The following is a 24,627-nucleotide window of genomic DNA, read 5'->3' on the forward strand; positions in this document are numbered from 1 at the left end:
CAATGATCTTCTTATCTTTACTTCCCAAGCAGCTGGGACTACAAACAGGAGCCACCACATGCAGCCCTCTTTGCTTCTTTTTCTGATAACTGGCCGTGTATGTCATAGAGCCACAAACACAACCATGAGACGTCCTGTAACAATATTAAGCCTCACTGCTGTGTTCCGGAAAGGTGACACCCTCAAGAAATATCTCGAGAGAGTCACTTAAACAACACACACTCAGAGAGACTTCAAGAGATAAAATTTCTATTAGCTTTATTTTAGGCCTGTGCTTTCCTCATCCAGACTTATTTCCTATATGATTATTAAGACTTAGATTTAAACCTCCAAAATACATTGCCTCTGATTTTATATAGACCTTAAAAGGTTAGGATACAAAAAGCAAACAAACATGTATAAGTACCAAAAGGTTTATGACCTTACAATTTCAAATGCAGGAAAAGGGACACAGATAAGGAATAAAAATAAATTACAAACTAAAGCCTTACATACAAAACTTCCTTTGATTATTTATTAAAATCTGCCAGGAAAGTGAAAGGAATGTTATTAAGCGTTTATGAGAAAATTGTGAGCATGATCTGACAGTATTTTCTTCAATGTCCTGGTTACATCCTCAGCTTAAGATGCACTGGAGACAGCCAGCTTCTTCAAATGATCCATGAACACCTGTAGGCTGACGTCGTCAGTTAGGATGGGTGCTCCAGTTTCCTGAAATTTAATAATACAGGCTTATTGGCAGAGACCTTAAGAGCTGGTGATAATTCATGAGCTGTTAAGTATCGTTCTGCTTTAGAACATTTATAGATGTCACCTCTGCTCCCCATTACCCATCCTGTTTACCTAACTACTTTTAACTAATGCCTACTTCTCTCACTAAACCCTTTCCTAATCCACTAAGACCAGGCTACCCCTGCCCACTGTAGACATGGTTTGAGCATGTGTGTTTCTACTTTACCCACTTCCCACAGTGCTGAGGACTCATATGGAACTGAGCTCTCCACCAGCCTGAGGCCCACATGTCCTCCACCTATATGGCCCACCATTCTGCCAGCCTCCTGTCCCGGTTCTGAAGTGCTTGAGAATGGAGTTGTCATAGCTGAATGAATGAGTAGCTCCACTGACAGATGAGTATTTGTAATATCAGAAAATGCTTACGATTTAATTAATGTTCTGAGGAAAAGCACTGGATGGAAACCTCAATTTATAGTGGGATCTCAATTTGTAAATAATAAACATACAAACATATACGACATATACAGTTTATATTACCTAGAAAGTAACTGCAAGTAGTGGCTATGGTAATTTTAATTCTTATTCTTTTACATGTATTCAAATTTTGTGTAATAAAACTATTCTGTTATAATTACAAAAATGTAATCATGATCAAAATGTTCTAAGAGAAATTCCAGTTCTGGGAAAGAGTAGATGATGTACTTTTCTCTATTCCTCTCACCAAGTACAACTAAAAGCCATGAACATGTAGAAACAAAACACAAGACTTAGAAAAATGGAGAAAAGGCATCAGAAAAACTAGGGAAGTAAGAAACGAAACAATGATCAATTCGTTGGATTTTCTTTTTGTTTCATATACCCCAAATGTGCAGCCAAAGAACCTGGCAAACTGTCATTGAGCATAGACTAAAATAAAGAAATAAATAAATACAAAAGGGCCTACTGTTTCTAAGCAAAGGAACAGAGTACCCTAACAAGACAGGAAAATGGTAGTATAGTGATTATACTGTACTCCAGCCAAAGATGACAAAAAAAAGTGGTGCCCCTGCCCTACTCATACCAGCAAGGCCAAGTGGGCACCTAAGACTTCCACCATAACAAGGCAGTAATGGGCATCCTGACAGTGCCACCAGGATGTGTCAGAGAAGGTTGAGTGTGGACCAGGAAATTTCATCCCTGACAGCCAATAAGAAATCCCTCTATACCACCAGTGTCAGAGGGACCATCAAAGGACCCTAGACTTCCACTTCTATCTAGCAATAAGATGTCCCTCCTCCTCCCCAAAGGGTTAGTACCAGGAGGCCTAGTGGAGAGTCAGGACTTTCACCATCACCCAAGAGTAAAAAGGCTATCTCTACAGTGGCATTACGAGAAACTACCTAGGGAGCTTCAACTCCCATGACCACTGAGCATTAACAAGGAATCACCAGCCTCTCCCCTCAGTGAAAAATTTGGACTTCCACTTCTATCTGGCAGGAACAAAAACAATACACTCCTGAACAGAGTAGTGTCACAGAAAGTCAGCTAAAGCAGCAGGCTTAAATAAAACCCAAAGTTTCACATAAATACTAAAGTGTTCAAGTTTCAATAAAAAAAATCACTGTCATATCAAGAACCAAGAATTCAAACTCAATTCAAAAAGAAAATCAACAGGTGATTATACTGAGTTGAAAACAATTTTAGAATTAACTGGTAAAGATTTTAAAAGAGCCATGGTAACAGTACATCAGAGAGCATCTATAAATAAGTTTGAAATAAATGAAAGAAAAAAGGGAAAGCCTCAGTAAAGAAAACAATCTCAGAGAAGAGATTAAAAAAATTGGAAATTTTAGAACTGAAAAATGCAAGAATAAAAAGCTCAGTGGAGAGGTTCATTGAAGAAAGGTGACAAAGAAAGGATTCTAAACTGAAAGTAAGGTAACAGAAATTACCCAACTGAATAGAAAGAAAATAGAAGAAAAAAGAACAGGGCTTCAGAGACCTTGGTGCTACAAATGACCTAACGTTTGTATCACTGAAATTCAGGAAAGAAAGGAAAATGAGACCAGCTAAAAAAGTATTTAAAGAAATAATGGCTGAAAACTTACCAATTTTGGCAAGAGATAGAAACCTACAGAATCAAGAACCTGAGCAAACCAAAACAGGGTAAGCCCACAGAAATCCAAGTCAAGACACATTGTAATTAAACTTTTCTGAGGGGAAGAGGAGGAGGAGTACTACTAGGGTTTGAACTCAGGGCTTCACACTTGCTAGACAGTTCTGTCACTTGAGCCAAGCCCTCAGCCTTTTTTTACTTTTGTTATTTTTTAGGTAGGTCTGGCATTTTTGCTCAGGCTGACCTCAGACTACAATCCTCCTACCTATGGCCTCCACGTAGCTGGAATGACATGCGAAGACCACCATGCCCAGTCTACTAATTGTAACAGGGATCTCAACAGCTTTTTGCCTCAAACCACAATCCTCCCAACCTCTGCCACCTACGTAGCTGGGATTACCAGCTACCAGGTGTGAGCCATCATGCCCAGCATAACTACACCTTTAAAAACTATCAACAAAGAAGAAATATTGAAAGCAGAAGAGTAAAACGATACTTTAACCACAAGGAAAAAGTAATGAAATGACAATAAATTTCTCAGCAGAAACCATGGAAGCCTGAGGAAGTGGCACAATATTTTTCAAACGTTTAAAGAAATGAGCTGTCGGTCAGAATTCTACACCAGAAAATATATTTTTCAGACCAAGAGAGGATAGCAAAACATTCTCCAATGAAGAAAAACTAAAAATCTATTACCAACAGGCATATTCTAAAAGAATGGTAGAGAAGTCTCTAAACAGAAAAGGAAACAATAAAAGCAAAACTGTAGATAAATACAATAGATTTGATTTTCTTTTCCCCCTTATGGTTAATAAGTTATGTTTGATGGTTGAACAAAAATTGTATTAACACTGCCTGATGCATAAAGGAAATATTTTACACAACTGGGGCTGGGCTCAGTGGTAGAGCACTTGCCTGGCATGCTAAAGGCCCTTGACTCTATCCCCAGCACATTAAAAAAACAAAAGTACTACAAATGGGGGAAGGTAAGATTTCTATTCTTCATTTGAACTGATAGAAAGATGAAACCAGTAGACTGTGATAGGTTATGCATTTATAATGTAATACTTAGGGCAACTAGGAACAACCATTAAAACAAGATACATTCGAAAACACTATAAAGAGCTGTGCATAGTGACACATGCTTGTAATCCTAGCACTTGGGAGGTTGAGGCAGGAGGATTTCAAGTTTGAGGCCAACCTGGGCAATATAGGGAGACCCTGTCTCAAAAACAAACAAACAAAAAGCAGCCAAACAAACAAGCAAACAAAAGCCACTACAAACAATTTGAAATGGAATGAGAAAAACCAAAACAGACAGAAAATGAAAAATGAAGTAGCAGACTTAAGCCCTAATCTATCAATAATTACAAAAATACAAATGATCTAAATATACCAATTAAGAGAGCTTAGCAGTAAGTACATTAAAAAACATGACCAAGCCAGGCACCAGTGGCTCATGCCTATAATCCTAGCTAATCAGAAGGCAGAGATCAGGTTTGAAGCCAGTCAGGGCAAAGAGTTCAAAGAGACTCTATCTCAAAAATACCCAACACAAAAAGGGCTGAAGGAGTGGCTCAAGTATTAGTACTCCTATGTAGAGAGCATGAGTCATGAGGTCCTGAGTTCAAACCCCAGTACCTCCAAAACAACAAAAAAAACCACCCCATCATGACCAAGACGCTCAGTGATACAGAACTTGCCTAGCATACATGAAACCCAGTGTTGGATCCCCAGCACTGACAGAAACAAAACAAAAAAACCACCCAACTATATGCTGCCTACAACAAATTCACTTCAAATATAATAACAGGTTGAAATCTAAACAGGATTGAAACAGATGAGCCACATAACATTTTAGTCAATGAAAGACAGTATTTAAATTACTGGTCCCCTAGTATTGTAGCCATCATGATGGTAAAGCACAATGTGTTGTGGTGATAGTGGTATAAACAAACGTACTGCACCACCAGCCATGTTACAGCACATACAATTAGATATAATATATAATACTTGATAACAAATGATTATGTTTTACTTGACAACAAATGACTATAGTATTTACTAGACTATTTTTTATCTATTTTAGAGTATACTCCTACTGATCAAAAAAAAAAGTTTACTGTAAGACAACATGAAATCACCTAATGATGCACTTCTCAGAACATATCATCAATAATCAACACATAACTGTAAAATGCAAACTAAAGAAGTGGTTTTATTAATATAGATAAAGTAGACATCAGTGCAAAGACATTAGAGACAGAGAGGGACATTATATAGTGATAAAGGGGTCAATACACAAAAAAGACATAGCAATCTTAAATGTGAATACACCAAAGAAGAGCTATAAAATATGTGAATAAAAAACTGACAGAACTGAAAATAGTAATAGACATATCCAGAAGAGCTGGAAACCTCAACACTCCCACTCAAAAAAAAGGTAGAACTAGACAGAAAATTGGTTTGGAAAAATAAGAACTCAACACCACCACCAACTAACAGGATCAAGTTGGTATTTACAGAACACTACCCAACAGCTACAGAATTCACATTTTTCCCAAATGACCGTGGAGTGAAAACCAAGACAGACCATAACCTGAGACAGAAAACAAATCTCAACAAATTTAAGACAACTGAAATCATACAAAGCATGTTCTCCAACCAAAATGGAATCAAAACGGAAATAAGTAACGGAGAGAAAACAAGAAAATCTTTAAATACTTGGAAACTAAGCAATACACACCAAAACTTCTGGGTGTGCTAAGCAAGAGGCAATACTAAACGCATTAGAAAAGAGGAAAGAATCTCAACCTAATAATCTAAACTCCTTCCTCATGAATCTAGAAGAGTGAAACAAACCTAAAGCAAACAGAAAGAAGCAAGTAACAACTAGAGCATAAATCTATGAAACTGAAAATGAAAAGACAATGAAGAAAAGTCAAGGAAATGAAGAGGTAGTACTTTGAGAAGATCGACAAAATTGCAAAATCTCTAGAAAGACTAAAAAGGGAAAAGAGAAGAATGAATTTACCAATATAAAGAATGAAACAGGGATATTATTAGAGTCTAAGGACATCTAAAGGGTAAGGGAGTAACAACAACTTTATACAAATAAGTTTACTAGCTGAAGTAAAATGGATCAATTTCTTACTGTCACAACTCAACCAACAGGAAATAGGTAACTGAACAACCCTATAAACTATTAAGGAAATTTAATTACTATAACCTAAAACCTGTCTAAAAAGAAATATCCATGTTCACATGGCTTTACTGGAGAATTCTACTAAATGTCTTAACAATTATCTACAATTCTACACAATCACACACAGAAAATAATAGGCAACACTTCCAAATTCATTGTGTGGAGCTACTATTAATCCTGATACTAAACCAAAGACAACAGAATAAAAAGGAAACTATAAACAATAGTCCTCATAAATACAGGTGTAAAAATCCTCATCAAAATATTATCAGACAGAATTTAGCAATATATAAAAAGAATTATACACTACGGCCAAATGAAGTTCATTTCAGGGATATATGGTTGGTTCAATATTCAAAAAAATCAATACAACCCACCATATTAAAGGGCTAAAGAAGAAGAATCACATGATTATGCTAGTGGATACATAGAAAAATACATGATAATATTCAGTAGTCATTCATGACAAAAAATTTTTTCAGAAAAAAATAGCAACAAGAGAGACCTTCCTCAACTTGATAAAGAGCTCTATTAAAAAAAAAAACAAAAACACCATTTTACTTAACAGTGACAGGAAAAACACTTTCCCCCTAAGACTGGGGACCAGACAAATATAACCTACTGCTAGAAGTTCTCACCAGCACAGTAAGACAAGGAAATATAAAAAATTCAGACTGAAGGAAAGAAATAAAACTGTCCCTCCTTTCAAATGACATGATTTTCATCTGAAAGTAAAAAATCTCAAGAAATCTACCAAAAAACAATTAGAAGTAATAAGTGAGGAAGGTCAAAGAATACAAGGTAAACATACAAAAAAAATTATATTTCTATGTACTACCAATGAACATTTAGAAAATGAAAATAACAACAAAACACTATTCACAATCACTCAAAAGGTGAAAATATACACTATTAATAAAAGAAATCAGAAGAGATTCAGTACATGCAAAGACGTACATATGTACCAAGTTCACAGACTGGAAGGTTCAACAGAATAAGGATGTCAATTCTCCTCAAACTGATATGCAGGTTTAACTTAAGTGTTATCAAAATTTCAGCAAGATGACTTTTTAAAGATTTATAAACAAGCTTTTTCAAAATTAATATGGAAAAGCAAAAGAACTAGAAAAGAAAATTTTAAAAAGGAATAATAGGGTGGGAGGAAATGATTATAAGACTTACTATACAGTTACAGTAATCAAGACTATGCAATTGGCAGAGGGATGGAAACATAGATCAATAACATAAAACAGAAAACTCATAAATGGATTCACTCACACACACACTACTAATTTTTAACAAGTACATAAAGCAATTCAAGAAAGATATCCTTTTTAATAAATAGTAGTAGAGCAATTGGAACATCCATATGCAAAAGAATAAATCCCAATCTAAGATTCACATGTTATAAATAAATTAACTCAAAATGGATCATAGGCTGAAATGTAAACACAAAGCTACAAAAATTTTTGGAAAAAGGCCAGGCACCATGGCTCTCATCTGTAATCCTAGCTACTTAGGAAGCTGAGATCAGAGGGATCACAGTTCACAGCCAGCAGGGCAAATAATTTGCAAGGCCCCATCTCCAAAATAATCAGAGCAAAGTGGAGTGGAGGTGTGGTTCAAATTGTAGAGCACCTGCTTTGCAAGTGTGAAGCCCTGAATACAGAACCTCAGTCCTACCAAATAAATAAATAAATAAATAAACAAACAAACCAGAGTGCCTTTAGAGTCTCTGTAGTAAAAATATCATTTAATACAGCTTATTTTGAGGTTAAAAGCAATATATTTTTCAGCTGGATGAACCTCTAGATAATTATGCTGAAGGAAAAAAGTCAATTTCAAAAGATTACCTACTGTGTGACTTCATGTATCTACCATTCTGGATGTCAAAATTGTAGAAATGGGGAGCAGATTAGCAGTTGCAGATGTTAAGGATAGCGTGGAGCCACAAGGGAAGTAAGTGATGACTATAAAAAGGCAATATGGGATTTCTTTAGTGATGGAAACGTGTATCTTGACTGTATCAATGACAATATCCTGGTTGTAGTACTGAATTACTGTAGAGGTTATAAGGAATCTCCTTGCATTATTTCTTACAGTTGCATGTAAATTTATAATTATCTCAAAAAACAAGTTTAGTTTTAAAAATGTTCAGGAAAACAGAGTAATGTCATCCCAGAGAGAGACAAATGCTGGGAATAATTAATCAGATAAAGGAGGAACTGGGATGAAAAGTAAAGACAAGGCAGAACCAGTGGTGAGCAGGAGTCACCCTGTGGGAGAGAGGAAGTAGGAAGGAGTGAACTTGGGGTCATGTGGCCATGGGTATAAGGAGAATAGAATAGAGGTCACAGTGCAGAGATCTGTTCCTAGCCAATACATTTTATATTGCGTGTTGTGGAAGGGAATCTACACAGGCAATATCCTCATTTCCACTGCAACTCTGCTATTCAACATTTTCCCCACCCTACCTCAGAAATACCTAAGTTATTCTGTCTCTGGACCAAAAGGGTCCCAACTCATACGATACTAAAAGTAATTTTTTTTTTTAAAAGAAAACAAACAAAACAAAACCAGCCTAGCTCCTTTCCCAAATACCTGACAATTTCTTACCTGTCCCCAAGCATACAAGTTATTGTGTGTCTGAGATGGGTTCACTTTGGACAAAAGGAATCGAGCCTTACAAAAAAAAGAAAAAGGTTTAAGGTTAAAAATTATATTCGTAGAAACAAGTAAGATAAATGTTTACACCATTTCTTTGGTTAGATTAGAAACTTTTTACTACTTTTTTTAGCTTAAGCCAGCTCTCTACTAGTGAAAGATCCTGAAACACTGGGAATCTATACTTTTATGTAAGCATATTCATTTAAAAAGTTGGGCTGAGGATGTGGCTCAGTGGTAGAGCTCTTACCTAATAAGCTCTGGGAATCCAATACCCAGAATGGCAAAACAAAAAAAGAAGTCATAGATGGAAGATTACCCTACCCGCCTGTCAATTTATCACAACACATAATAGTAACCACCATGTTTGGATTTATAGCCATAAAAATAGATCATCAGAGCTGGAAGCATTGCCAAGCAGTAGAGCACCTGTGTGTCGAAAGCAAGCCCCAGTACCACAAAAAAAAAAAAAAAAAAAGGGAGAAAAAAAAGATGAAATAAACAGAATGTTAAAACTCAGCTCACTCACTTGACTGCCACCATGCTCTGTGTTGATGTAACGAGGCATCGGAAAGCGTGCTTGCAGAATTTCTTGAGCATCATCTAGTGGTGCCTGCAGAAGGTGCTTGAAGTTTTCATACTCAGGCATGTCCTGGTATCCAGCTTTCTGCCACTGGGCTATGGTCTATACCAAAACAAACCAATCCAAACTGTTGATGAAGCACTGATGGCAGCCTTTATTGATGCTTCTGACATTCTTCCACCATCACACCACCCACTTCCTCACTTCCTCCAGTGAGGAAGTCTTACATCCAAAATGAGAAGTTTGCAAGGGGATGAAACAGAGCTGACTAGGAGAAGCAGGAGCAGGCAAAAAGGGTGTCCTAGGGCACCTGCATGACTGATAAGAGCTCCCACAACCAGCAAACTAAGGGCTTTTGGTGAGCAAAAACAATGTCATTGTCTTCTTTAGAAGCCCTCATCTGCACACAAAAGATGCTGAATAAATGTATGAACAAACAGGATTGGGGGCTATAGTCAAAAAATGTGAGGGGTGAGCTGAAGCCAAATAAAACTACAACATTGGAAAGAGCAGCTAGCTGGTCACCAACAGCCCTTGGTCTAGGACCATCACTGAAAGACTATCATCAATAGGCAAGTAGCTAGCAGAGTAGCTGACAATATACTGAAAAAAGCTTCAAGTTATAAAATACCTACTAGTATTAGAAAATACTTTCTCAGTTAAGGGAATTCTGAAACACAGTTTATATCTTTTCAGGATATTTGAAATCACTTCTAATGTTCAGACTTGAAGACACCAAAGCAATTTAGTAAAGCTAAAGAACTTACAATGGGAGAAAAGGCTGAATATATTGACTAAAGAAATTTCCCCCCCCATAAAGATATAATAATTTAGAGGAGCCAGGTCCCTTTCTTAGGGCATGAACATCTTTGACAGAGAAATAAACTCTCCCCTGGAAACCACCCACAGCCAACCTAAGAATCCATAGACTCTATGTAACGTTCCCTGTGCCAGGTTCTTTCATTGAAACCTAACTGGCCCCAAACCCAACTCCTATAACTCTGAAAGAACAGTAATGTATGCAAAAAGTTTACTGGGAAAGAATAAACTGATCTTGCCTAACAATTTACCTCTGAAAGTAATAAATTATAGTGATTTTAAAGAACCATCTGAGATTTACTAACAGCAAATACAATTAAACTTAAAAAAATATATATAAATTCTCCAGGGAATTAAAAATTTTTATTTGCTAGAAAAAAAGACACTACACTCATTATAGTAACTGTGGGCTTCCTAAGCTCAAATTCTGGTTTCAAATGCATAAAAATTTAATTATTAATATTAATAAAACAACAGGAAAGAAACTAATATATCTCTTACCTCACCAAGATAAATGACAATTTGGAAGAAAGTATCCATCAGCAAAATTCTGTCCGCCAGAATGCTGCTGCTGTCCAAGAGCACAGGCTAAAGAAAAAGGGACAAAGTGTCGGTCTTTATTACTCTCCATGTGGTAACCACTCCAGCCCACATCGAGGGCTCCAGAGAACAGCAAAGAGGTTATTCCCAAATGATTTCTGCCTTGGGCTCCCACTCTTTACGCATTCCCACATTCTGCTCCCCAATGGTTCTAAGTCTCAACTGCATAGAACAAACAGGCTTCAAATATTTGCTCATCAATTGCAAAGAATAATATCTTGTGTTCTAGGAACTAGACATAATAATGAACATATTCAGTTTTGTGCTAGAAATATAATATTGAGCTAATTTTTCTCTCAAACCTGTACGTAGAATGAATGGGTACCTGTCTGAAAAATAACACTTAAATTGTCAAAGTTTACTACAAAATATATTATTTTTATTTCAATAATAAAATTACTTCTACTCATTTAAGAAAATTTGTACCACAGCACAACAAATATTGATATTTTATTTTTTTCCATTTGATTATTTTTGCAGGCTTCTAAAAATATAATTTAGAAAAGTTTTCCTTCCCTCTCTAGTTTAAAAGATAATTGGCTTTATCTGCAAATCAGGAATCACTGTATTCAATAAAGTAAAATAAGCTCTTTCAAAAAAGTTTCTATTTTGATTTATGCAGTATTTCTGTATAAGGACTTATGTATTTTATTATGCTACATAAATTATGTGACTATTTCTTAGGTAACATTTTCTTTCTATTGGCTATTTGGATTGTTATCTAATTTTCTATTACAGTAGTTCATTTTCTATTTCTTGACACAGTCTTTTCTCTATCTAGGAGTATTTCTACTAGACTTGAAATTACTGCTCAAAGTATATGAACTCAATGGAAAAAAGTTTTTTACACTTAATCCTACCTTTCACAAAGAATACTTTTTTATGACTTCTTTTTCCTATGGATCTTTTAAAAGTTTTTATTAGTATGTAATAGTTGTATGGGGTGGGGGGGGGTTATTGTGACATTTCCATATATGTATACAATGTAATCCAGTTTGATTCATCCCCTCCATTATTCTCTCTTCCCCCTCCCCCTTCTTAAATGACTTTGACAAGTTTCAATGTTCCATACTCATTCATGTGTAGAAAATGTATCAGCCATATTCACCCTCCTTTACCTCTTCATTTACCCTCCTCCTCTCACTAGTACCCTCCCCTCCCCTTAACATGACCTGTTTCATATTCTTGTCCTTTACTGTTTAAGTGTCTCTTCATTGTTCAGTGCTGTTTGCCTTGCTATTTTACCTATAAATAGTATTGTACTTCAAACAGTCTAACCCCCTCTATTATTCTTTCTTACCTTTCTCCTCCTACCCCCTATTGTTCAATAGTTTTCAGTGTTTCATTGTGTCCTATTCCTACACACATGCAACGTATTTCAGTGTTATTCACTCTCTACCATTCTCTTCTTTCCCTCCTACCCTAGTCTTCTCTAATAGTCCCACTATTGGAAACATGTTCTGTATATATTTGTATATATGATAATGCTTGTATTTGTATTTGGGTCTATCGTCCAGATATGGAGAAAACATGTGACCTTTGCCTTTTTGAACCTGGTTGACTTCACTTAACATGCTGTTCTCCAGTTCCATCCATTCACCTGCAAACGACAAAATTTCACTCTTCTTTATGGCTAAATAATATTCCGTTGGGTATATATACCACATTTTTCTAATCTATTCATCAGGTACAGGACATCTAGACTATTTCTAAAGCTTGGCTATTGTGAATAATACTGTAAAAAACATGGATGTGCAAGTGTCTTTATTATATCCTGACTTATATTTCTTTAGATATATACCCACAAGTGATATTGCTGGATCATATGGTAGTTCTATTTTTAGGTTTTTGAGGAACCTCCCTACTGCTTTTCATAGTGATTGCACTAATTTACATTCCCACCAACAGGGTATAAGGGTTCCATTTCCCCACATCCTTGCCAACATTTGTGGTTGTTCATGTTCTTGATGATAGCCATTTTAACAGAAGTGAGGTTGAATCTTAACATGGTTTTGATTTGCATCTCCTTTACGGCCAGGGATGTTGAGCATTTCTTCACGAGTTTTTTTTGCTATTTGTAATTCTTCCTTTGAAAAATTTCTATTCAGCTCATTTGCACATTTCTACACTGGGTCAATGATTCTTTGGGAGTTTGGTATTTTGAGCTTCCTTTTAATTCTGGCAACGTTGGCAAAGACTTTCTCCCACTCTTTGGGCTGTCTCTTCAGTGTGTTGACCATTTCCTTTGCTGTTCTCCTATGGATTTTTTTTTCTTTTCTCCCTGTGAGTTGGAGAGCCCCTGTACACTTGATTTTTCCTATGGATTTTTTTTTTAATATTCAGAAATAATGTTAAATTACTATGAAAATTCAAAGTGTTCTTTTCTAACAGTTCTGCTCTGGGAGAAAATATGGTAGGAAAAAAACTAGATATTAAATGATTCTGATTCTCACAAAAGCATACACATCCAATCTTACCTCTGGTGGCCCATGAAAAGAGTAAGAGTAGAGAATGGGCTGGATCATGATGAGGGATTGGGTCAGGTCCTGCCGGGCAAAGTGGTGTCGATAATAGGATGACTCATCAGGACTGTTGTTAAACACTTGAAGAAATGGAGATCTTCTAAGGTGGAACATGAACTGCATTTACAAAGGAAAAAAAAGACAAAACACATCTAGCTGTAACCTTGGATACCCAGAAGGTAGACCCACTTTAGGTCCCTGAATGAGTGTAAAACCCAGATGCTAAGACAAAGGCCTCTGGATTCATACAGACAGCAGGTAGAGGGTGGCACCAGCAGCTGGTAGAAGAAGGAAATGGGGCACTGTTGTTCAGTGGTATAGAATTTCAGAGCTGCAAATTTCTAGAGATTTACTGCACAACAATGTGAATGTACTTAACACTATGTAACTACACACTTAAAAAAGTTAAGATGGTAAATACTATGTTGTGTTTTATTACCACAATGGCAAACAATTTTAAGGCCCTGAGTTCAAACCACACACACACACACACACACACACAAAGCAATTTTTAAGGCATAAAAAAAAAAAAAATCCCCAGATATGTTAAAGCTCCATATGAAAGGACAAATGCAAAGAAACATTAATTTCCAGAGTCCCTGGGTTGGGCTGTGGAGAGAACATTCCTATTCTCAAAGAAATTAAGTCTAATAGAGAAAAGCACACTTGGGGCTTTGAGTTATGAACCACGGTATAAAAAAGCCCTACTGGGTTGGGAGCCAGCAAGAGACTTTCCAGAGCTATGAGGTCTGAGAATACACTCTGAAAGGCCAGAGCACTGAGACAGAAGGAGACTCCAGGTACTTCATACATAGGAACAGCAGACAAGAGATTAGGACACAGGCTGACAGTTTGAAGTGAAGGTAAGTATAGGGGAGAAAAGGACAACAGATGACACTGGAGAGGTATATTCTTTACCCTAAGGATTAGAGGGGCTGGGGTAGAGTTTCAGCTCACTTCATAGAGTTATCTGAACATGAAAATGAGCTGCCTTGAGAAGTATAAGCATCTCAGAACTCCAAATAATATATCATAGTATTAAATAATAATCATGGCTGACATCTAAAATATGCTATGTACTTATGGACAATTATTTACTCCTGGTAAGTCCATATGGTAGGTTCTCCTAGTTTATAGGCAAGAAAACTGAGGCACAAGTGGGGTAAGCAACTTACCCAAGATCACTTGACTTTTGAGTGGCAGAGCTGGACTTTAATCTAGGTCATCTGGCTACAGAGACCAGGTTCTTGACCTCTACATAGAATACCCTGACAGAAGGAATCTTAGAAGCCATCTCCTTGGGGGCCTGGGGGGCGGGGGATCAGGTGGGATCCAGGGGATGGGTGGTGTGTGCAGCACCAAGTCCATCTGGTTTACACACTTGCATTTTTCTTGTGGGGGGGGGGGCATTGAAATCAAAGATTTTATGGCTTTTAAGGGACTGCAAACCACTTCTCCCGGCCAGCTACTCCCTTCTAAAGATGAGGAAAGCAAGGCTTACAGAGTTTGGGATCTCACCTAGTATCAGCATTAGCAGGGTCAGACTGGAGTTCATATCTGACAGGCCAGTCCAGGGCTCTTCCCATACCACTTAGATGGTCTCAACTGCTCAAGCACAAGCACCTAGAAGTCCCAAGACCCTGCTATCCATGGGTTGACATTAACAAAGTGCTGTATGAGTGCCTGACACAGCACTAGATATTTAATACTTGACTGTCCTCAGCTTGTAAAATTGAACCTGCCACCCACATTTCTTAATTTATAGATTAGGATGAGATTCAGAAAAGGTGGAAAAACCTTTGTCACCTGTAACCTGAGTCTCAAAACAAAAAGTCTTCACTTTATCCCAAGAACAGAGAGAAATTTATTTCTATCACAACTTATTCTTCTATGGTTATTTAAAAAATATATTATTTCTTACCTGAGGATACAGAGAAAAGGAATCTGATAACCTAAAAGAAGTGGGATCTTCTTTGTTATACTGTCCAAACTTCTGACACTATTGAAAGTACAAAAAAAAGAAAAATTCTAAGTTAGTATTACCTGAAAAACCCTGAATTAAGAGCTGTGCTGCAATTTAACTCTGCTACTTCCTATGAGTTGTAGACCAGCACTTCTCAGGTTTTACAAGCAGGCATCAAGGAGGCTTGTTGATATGTAGATTCTAGGGACTAAGGGTGTATGTACCTCAGTAGTAGTACATGCATTTATAGCAAGCACAAGGCCCTGGAGTCAATCCCCAGCATTAAAAAAAAAAAAAAAAAAAAAAAGAAAGAAAGAAAGAAGTAAGGCAGACTCTGGTCTAGGGAGGAACTGAAGATTCCTGATCTCTACCCAGCTTCCAGGCAATGCTAGCCCATGGACTACCGTGACACTAGAAGATCTCTTTCAGGCACTTCTTCCATATGAAAACTCCCTCAAGACCACAAAAACTAGCAATTGCAGATATTGTTCTCTTATACTATAACTCAATTTTTTTCCTACTTTCAATAGCAGACTTCTGAACCACAATGTTTTTCTTCCTACCTTTATTTCTGACCACACATTTCTTCTAGCCACAAGAAAACCAGGCTGTCCACTATTGAAAGAAACACCACTTCTAATAGCTACCTTTCTCCCCTCAAATCTGATGTCTTACAGAGTTCAGAGAGAAGAAAACTTCATTCATAATAAAAAGGCCAGGAGAGAATCTTTTCTTTTCACCATGAAAACCACTTACATTCATGGTTTAATGTCCTAATTTGAGAAAAAGAAGAAAAGATAAATTTTAATTTATACCAAAAAAACCCAAAAAACCAAAAACCGATGTCCTTTCACAGTTTTTATTTTCTTTAGCTTCCTATCAGCTTGAGCCAAGTGGCTTCCCACTATATTTCTCTCAGCAACCCTGAGTCAGCAAAATCCTGCATTGTATCAGTAGTATTTTCTCTCAGCAAGTACCCTTAATATGGAGATGTCAAAACCTTACCTTCACTGCACAACCTGGCCTCTATTATGACAATAGCCTTTCTGATGTTCCCAGCATAGGTTGAAGGGCACAGCTACTTCCACAGGCTGGTTCATGCTGGGCCTCCACTTGTCTAGCCTTGCCTTCTCTTCTGCTAATCTACTCATTATAAAAAAGATCTGATTCAAAGCTCACTTCCTACATGAAGCCTTTGCCAACTTCCTTAGGTTCTCTGTTCATCTATCTTCCCTTTGAAATCCTAGAGGAACAATTTTCAAATTTTGTTTGAGATGCTGACACACCCTGATAAATGGTTCTATGAGATGGCTAGGGCAAATACAGGAATAAGCAAAGTTAAACAGGTTTCTTTCCTGGGCTTTTGACAGAAATGCATGCTGTGGATCTCCAGGAAGGTAAGATTATATGGTATGCCAGTTATTCATTTGCTGTCTATGGCCCCATATTCACCCCTATTGTCTGCTGTTAAATGGATATGAGCTTTTTTATCTACTTTGCCAGCTGGTATGAGATTAAGCTTTGTCTGCAGTGGGTGATGGAGGCAAGTATCAACTTCTTGATGCCAGTGTGTTCTGTAGTTTCCTTAGCAAAATGTTCCCACAGCTCTGAGGCTTCCCCACACACATGGCAGCCAATACCTCCCTCAGCACCCATGTGCCTCTAGTGAGACATTCCCTGTGAACGGCAGTACCCAACCCCAGACAGTAGAGTTCATCAAATTCTAGCGAGTGAATTTCAACAAGTTTCCCTGATGTAGCTCAGTGATAACAAATTCTCTGCTACAAAAGATTCACTGAGCTGTAGCTATAGCCTTCCAATGAAGGGCTCTTCCTTGGTGCTCTATCTCAGCCCTAGAGGTAGCAGCTGCCCCTTAGAGCTGCTTTACTCTTATATAATCTTATATCTATACTTCTCTGTTCTACTCCCCTGTTTTAGTAATTCTCTGTACAGAATGTATCCTTTTAAATGATTATCCTTATTTGTTTCGTTTTGTTTTTGAGACAGGGTTTTACTACGTAGCCCAGGCTGGCCTCAAACTCCCTATCCTATCTCTGTGCCCCAGAGGGATTACAGACATGTGCCACCTTGTGCAGATCCTTTATAAAAACTGTATGATTTCTCTCTCCTGATTGAATCAGGACTAATACATGAGATATTTTCCTAAACTTACTGTGCCTGGGTCCCAACTTCTAAAAATCACCTCCTAGATCCTGAGGGAAATATAGGACCATAGTATTCACAAATGACTCATCTAATTCAATTGTTAACACACACAGATTTGCATCACTCTCCTAATATTCCATGCATGTTGTTTTTTCCCAACTATAATTCAGCTCTTGAGGAGAAAATGCACATTTTACATTTCTTTCATATTACTCTCAGAATGTCCACTGTCTGGCATAAGGTAAGCAACTGATAAATTCTTGCTGACTATTTAATAAGTTTAAGGGACAATTTTCTTTTCTCAAAAGCAGAAAAGAGACTAAGACTGAATCCAATGCCATGGTTCCCAACTTACCAGTCTGATGAGTTGTCGGTCTAGCCACCGAAGTACGTCAGGTCCCTCCTCTGATTCCGCACGGAACACTCCAAGCCGTGCCATCAAGACTGCTGCAGCCTCCTGGTCAAACGCAGCTTCTATGTGCCTGAGCTGACTCTGTGCATCTGCCCAGCTAACAATTCCAGAGTTAGTACTGCACTTACGTTCAGGAGAACCAGAAAGCAGCTCTCCACGCAAATAAGCAAAATCCTGTTTGGTATGGTTCAAGTGGTAGAGTACCTTCCTTACAAGTGCAAGGCCCTGAGGTCAAACCCCAGTATCATCAAAACACAAACAAAAAAACCACAAAATCCTCTTCCTTTGTCAAGACAAACTAAGGGAATTTGATATACATTTCCAGTCACCTGAAATGAAGGCTATAAGCTCTAAAGAAAAACTAAAGAGAACTTCTCCACATCCCACAAGTCATGAAAGCAGTCACCCAAAAGGCACAAGTCTTGATCCAGTGTCTCTTCCTCTAGGTTCATCCTACAAAAATCTAAAAGTTTACAATTTCACAAAATGACTTCCCAGCATGACCTCCATGGAAAAAAGAATTAGCACATGTATAAGATTTCCAGGTGAATAAAGACATGATGAATAAAGCTAAAACACAACAGATAGACCAGGAACAGATATGTGAAACAAACATAACAATAATCATATCCAGAATACATAAAGATTCTCTGCAAATTGATGAACAAGAAATAGTTTTTATAAAAATGAGCAAAGTCTATCACTAAAGAAATACATATGAGCGGTAAACATAAAGATGTACTCAACTCATTAAGAAATGGGGAAATACAAATGAAAATAAGGTATTGCATGTCAAAGATTAATGGTGTACATTGCTAATGAGGTGACAGGGCACTCTCTTTATACTACTGGGGGGAGGACAAATTAGTTTCTTAGGAAACTAGTTTTTAAGTATCCCAGACTTTACTTCTATAAAGTGGCTGAAATGGGGCTAGGGCTGTAGCTCATTGGTAGAGGGTTTGCCTAGCACGTGAGAGGCCTGGGTTCAAACCTTGGTAACACAAAACCAACAACAACAAAAAAGAACTACTGGGTGTGAAAAGACTTACAAATATAAATGCAGCAAGGTTAGAAGGTAGGATTTGAAATGTTCTTTAACAGAGGAGTGATATATCCCCCGCAAACCATGCATTAAAATGAGAAATTAGCTTGCAATTTGAAGACACTCAAATATAGCTATATATGTATATTTATATATGTTGTTGTGTGTGTGTACGTGTGTGTGTGTGTATATATATATATAATAAACATATATGCTATATAACTTCACAGAAATGGGATGGTGAGGTTAAACCAGTAATAACATTTACCTTTGGTGTAAGTGAAGAGATCCACAAATATAGTCATTTTAGTACCTACTGGAAACTAGCTCCATGATACATAACAAAATTCATGGATGCTCAAGTCCCTTCTACATAACTGCACAGTATTTGCAATCATCTATGCACATCCTCCATATAGATTACATCATCTTTAGATTACTAGTAATACCTAATACCAGGGCCAGGTACAGTGGCTCACTGCTGTAACCCAAGCCATTTGGGAAGCAAAGATTAGGAAGACCATGATTCAAGGCCAGCCTATGCAAAAAGTTAGCAAGACCCAATCTCAACAAATAAGCCAAGTATGGTGAGGCATGCCAGTGATTCCAGCAATTTGGAAGGCCATAGGTAGGAGGATCCCAATCTGAGGCTGGCCCAGGGCCAAAAGGCAAGATCCTACCTGAAAAACAATCTAAAGCAAAAAGGTCTGGGGGCATGGCTCAAGTGGTGGAGGCCTTGCCTACCCTGGGTTTAAACTTTGGTATGATCAAAAAAAAAAGAAAGAAAGAAAAACTAATGCAATATGACAATGTGAAATATTGTATAGTCCACGCAAACAGTTATACTGTATTGCTTAGGGAATAATGACAAAAAAAGAAAAAAAAAAAAAGTTTGTGCCGCGTTCAGTACAGACATAATTTTTTAAAACTACTTCCCATTCAAGGTTTGACTGAATCCCTGGATATGGAAACCATGCATGAAGGCCAACTGCACTTATGTTTATGCTCTACTTGAATCTTTAACAAGGAGGATGGTTTACTTATCTAACAAATAAAGTAATAAAAAAATATTTTTAATGAGCTATATTCCTACCAAAAGCTGATCCTCTAGGCAAGAGTTTGAAGGCCCAGGTGGGATAGCCAAGAATGCCTTCTCCTCCTCTGATCAAGTGAGTAGGGAGGACTGGTAAGAACCATTTGATAGAATCAGAAAGACAAACTTGAAGATGGTAAAAGATCTCTTAACAGGAAAACCATCAGTCAATGGCTCAAGAGGATGGAAAGTGGCTGCTCACTTGCGGGCAATGGTGGTCACACGGATGCGTTTCTGGGTGCTGGAATGCTGATACTGTGTGACAAACTGGATGGCACCTCTGCCTCCCTGGGGAATCGGGGCGTTGTGCTGCAGGGCAAGAGGCCATACACTTGGTTACTGTCATAAGTATGACTCAAATTCAAAGAGCTCACTGTGCTCTTCTAAACAAGAGCAGGGTTAAAGTTCTTGAAGCATTTTGAATTATATACTTAGGAACAATATATTTCACTGTATATATAACTTTCATCTTTAGAGGGTGAAGGAAAGAGAGGAAACTTCATTCACTAATGAACTCCTGGCTCAGGGGTGTAGCTCACCAGTAGAGTACATGCTTAGCAAACATAAGGCCCAGGTTCAATCTCTTCTTCAGTCAGGAAGAATCTGAACTCCAGTTCAAACTAGGTATGACAAAATGTTTAGGGATAAAATATACTGATGATTACAAGTTGCTTTGAAATGCATCAAAATTAAGATGGAGCCAGGCGCCAGTGGCTCATGCCTATAATCTGAGCTACTCAGTAGGCTAAGATCAGGAGGACTGCAGTTCCAGGTCAGCCCTAGGAAGGGTGAAGCCCTGATTTGGAACCCAAGTACCTCCAGGGATTAAATAAAAAAAAAAAAAGATCAAGAGATATGTAACAAAACAACTATAATATTAATTATAGAAGCTACCTGATGGGTTTACAGGTGTTCTCTGTTTAATTATTTCAGTTTTTTGTATGTTTGCAATTTTCATAACAAAACATTGAAGAAAGACTGACACACTCAAAAATTCACCATCACGAGATGACTCCACTAATGACCTTGTTAGCTCAACCACAAAAGGACAAAAGCAATTTGCTGCCTGACTCTGACTAAACCTAGAAGGAATAAAAAGACTGTGTCTAATATAATGCCAAAGTAGTATCTGTTTGTGGAGAAAGAAACCAGAGAATACTAATTGTAAGAAATCAGAAAACAGGACACTAGAATATGAAGAGACATGAAGAGATTCAACCCACCTGATTGACAACTTCAAAGTAGATGCCAAGTGTAGATGTGGGATCCAGGCCACAGATTTTCCACTGACTTGTGCCACCAACACCAAGCTCCTAGGGGTGAAAAGAGGAATTAAAAAAAACCCAAAAAACAAAAAACCAGCTGCTGATGAAAAATCACTGACTGACCAGCACAGGTCACGTAGATTATTTCCATCCAAGTGAAAAATTAATTGAAAAAATTTTACTGAGAAAAGTATAAATACAGATCTATAGACCAAGAAAAATTTAGAGTATTTTATATTAAATTATTTTTTGTACTGGTACTCTGAGCAATTTTTATTGCTCTTTCTGTATCTATATATAGATATATGTGTAATAAATGCACACATATAATATATGTAATATACAATGTAATATATACACATATATCATATATATGCATGTGTATACATATATGTATATGATACATAATACTGAAATCAACAAAGAATCAAGTTAGTAGCGGGAAAAAGTAAATGGTGAGAGAAAAAATAATCTATTTATTTTAAAGCTTTATGTACTTCTTTCATCATTATTAGAATAAGAAACAGTTACATAACTGGGAGTGGTGGCACACACCTATAATCCCAGCAGAAGACTGTGAATCTGAAGCCTGTTTTTTTTTAAATAGGATGTTGTTATGTTGTCCAGGCTGGTCTTCAACTCCTGAACTCAAGTGATTCTCCTGCCTCAGCTTCCCAAGTAGCTGGGACTACAGGCACATGTCACTGCACCTAGCTTAAAACATTAATTTCTAATTCAATTATTTTATGCAAAAGGTTCATATAAATTCTCAGTAAGAATGGAGACTGTCATAGCATGAAGGCTCTATCTTATTAAGCTGATAGCTCCCAGTGATAAATATGAGATTGACTGTAATTTGAATTCAAGTGTCACTGTTTTAATAATGACATCTAGAAAGACCACAAATGTCAAAAATACCTAGAATCCCCAACTGAGTTTACAAGACTCTGAAACGTATATCCAGGAGGCACTGGGCATTACACTGCAACTCACTTCATACTGAAGAACTGTGCTTTATGCTTTAGTTACTTTGAATGCACTCATACTACATACTGTTTGTTCTGATGAAAACAAAGATAAGTAGAAGAGTGGCTCAAGTGGTAGATGAAAACAAAGATAAGTAGAAGAGTGGCTCAAGTGCTAGGCCTTGTGCTGCCTAGCAAGCACAAGGCCCTCAGTTCAAGTGCCCAATGCCACAAAAAAAAAAGAAAGAAGGACAACTCTCATGGGCCTCCAGTGTGGTAGGCTCTATCTTAAGTGCTTCTCCAGTCTCTACCCTTCCAATTATGGAAGAACATGACTGTGTAAGCCCAGCCCAGGACCACCTTGGAGAGGCCTCATCAGACCAAATGGTGTGTCACTTGGCAGCTAAAGCATAATCAGAGAATGTAGGCCACAGCAAAATATTCCAAATGATGACTGAATTTTGCTTGCATCCATTCACAGGGTGTTACCAGAGAACAAGGATGCCTGCATCTGTATCATCTACTGCCCCATCAATTCTGGGTGGTCTCTGATTTATTAGGCTCTTATCAGCTGAGAATAAAACAAAGGTGTCATCTCTAAGGGCATCCAGCACACAGAGTTGTTCCTGAAGGATTCTGCTGAATACTTGCCATGTGCTGCAGGGAATGCCTTGTGACTGACTCATGGTGCAGCGATCCTCACATGGGTTGCAAAGTCAGGAGGACCTACGATCTAGCTCCATGTTAGCTCTTTCTCTGAGCAAGAAACTAATTTAGCCTCTCTAACCCTCAGTTTGCTTTTCTCTCATCCTTCAGATAAAGGGATGAACAAAAGAACAGATGACACTATCTCTCAGAGTCATGGTTGTCAGTGAGGGTTACCCCTTCCCTCTTGCTATACACACACCACCCAACAGGTGACAATAATGCAAGATCATCACGAAAAGTCACCTAATGGATTAACTCCAAGACAGGTAAGGGTAATGGAGTTTTCCTTACATTTTCTGACACACATGGTCCTTTCACATTCAGAGACACGCATGGACCAATGGCACCTGCAATCTTCAACTCCCGAGAGGTCTGAAACAAGTTACATAGAATATAAAGTTAAAATTCACTGAGATCTACCCTGCTCTCACAATGGCCACAGCAGAAACTTTGAGGAAAAATATGGCAACATTATTATTCTATCAAGAGAAAATCCCAAATGGATTACAGCATCCAACTGCTTCCCTGTAAGATTTTCCAGGGCCACTATGAACTGAATGAAACTTTGATAAAATCTGCCTTTAGAAGCTGCACCAAAAAAGGCAGTATTTTCAATTCTTAATTCACTTTTCAAACTTTGAAATTACTGTACAACATAGATGATAGTAATTCTACCAATAGTCCTACATTCAATCTTGTGTATATTCACAACTATTTCCATATTTCTAATCGGTGAACTGTTTTGTTTTGCTTTAAAATACTTAACTCATGAGCCCCAACATAATAAGACCAACAGATTTTAAAATCTAATTTCACTTCAACAAAGTCCATTCCTCTTCATCTTAAAAAATACATACACACACACACACACACACACACACACACACACACACAAACCCCTCTACTCAAAATGCTATTTTAGAGCACTCTGGTTGTTTTTTGGGCAGGCAGTAAATATAAACCACCACTCTGTGTCATGTGGTGACCCACACTGACAGGTGAGTAGTACTGACCACTATGTGGCTGCCTATCAAGCCACAGTACTGCACCCAACACCCAGCCCATCACTCCCTGCCAACTCTTGACTGTATTAAAGCCGGGTGGAGCACTGCCTGCTTGGAAACCAGTAACTCCTTGTTTAGAACATTAATAATTATGTGGCCATTCTTGAGGAGCGAAGGACAAGGTGAATAATATACTTTTTGATAGCCATTTTGTGAGGATCCTCTTAATTGGCCTTTATATGCCTGTGTCCAGCAGACTAAGCCTGCCAGAAATGTAACCCAAACATGAAACAATACTAATTTCATTAACGTTTTAAGTTTATTGCACCTTTACTTCCAAAGTAGCACCAAATGCCATTCGGAAATCTCCATTAAAATCTTTACTAAAAATCCTTTGGAATGTCTGCTTGAAGAGAGAAGTGTTGAAAGAATCTCCCATCACCATGTGGCCTCTAAATGAGAAAAAAAGGAAAAAGAACGCAAGAGTTAGGATGACTGCAAGCCATTCAGATGCTCCCGCAGTGCTTACAAACAATAATTTAAAAAATAAAAGGACCATAAAGATGCTACTAACTTACTTCTAAATCATCAAAAAAGCATCCTTAAAAACCATTCTATACGTTGATTACTACAGTTATTACACAAATCTATAAAAATGATAAAAATCTCACAGAATCATACTCACATACAGAAGAAAAAAGTAAGTGCTGCAGAAACCCAAATGAGGTCTGCAATATCATTAACTGTATTGTACCAATTTCGATTTCCTTGTGTTGACATTGTACT

The 24,627-nt window shown here is 37.6% G+C and overlaps 1 protein-coding gene across 2 annotated transcripts in view; it reads right to left on the minus strand.

The window, feature by feature from the left end:
• Nucleotides 1–241: 241 nt before the first annotated feature.
• The window catches only part of Sec23b (SEC23 homolog B, COPII coat complex component), a 44,757-nt gene continuing 20,371 nt past the window's right edge, over nt 242–24,627 (minus strand). For both annotated transcript variants that reach the window (XM_020154179.2, XM_020154176.2), the window contains exons 10-20: nt 24,170–24,293; nt 23,129–23,209; nt 21,123–21,212; nt 20,102–20,208; nt 17,708–17,861; nt 15,145–15,222; nt 13,179–13,340; nt 10,603–10,689; nt 9,229–9,384; nt 8,652–8,717; nt 242–711 (exon numbers count right to left, since the gene is read on the minus strand). In XM_020154179.2, the coding sequence (XP_020009768.1) occupies nt 622–711; nt 8,652–8,717; nt 9,229–9,384; nt 10,603–10,689; nt 13,179–13,340; nt 15,145–15,222; nt 17,708–17,861; nt 20,102–20,208; nt 21,123–21,212; nt 23,129–23,209; nt 24,170–24,293 (1,195 nt within the window). In that variant the 3' untranslated portion in view covers nt 242–621. The remainder of the gene's footprint in view (nt 712–8,651; nt 8,718–9,228; nt 9,385–10,602; nt 10,690–13,178; nt 13,341–15,144; nt 15,223–17,707; nt 17,862–20,101; nt 20,209–21,122; nt 21,213–23,128; nt 23,210–24,169; nt 24,294–24,627) is intronic.

The sequence above is a fragment of the Castor canadensis genome, chromosome 5 (assembly GCF_047511655.1).
Source record: "Castor canadensis chromosome 5, mCasCan1.hap1v2, whole genome shotgun sequence".
Lineage (NCBI taxonomy): Eukaryota > Metazoa > Chordata > Mammalia > Rodentia > Castoridae > Castor > Castor canadensis.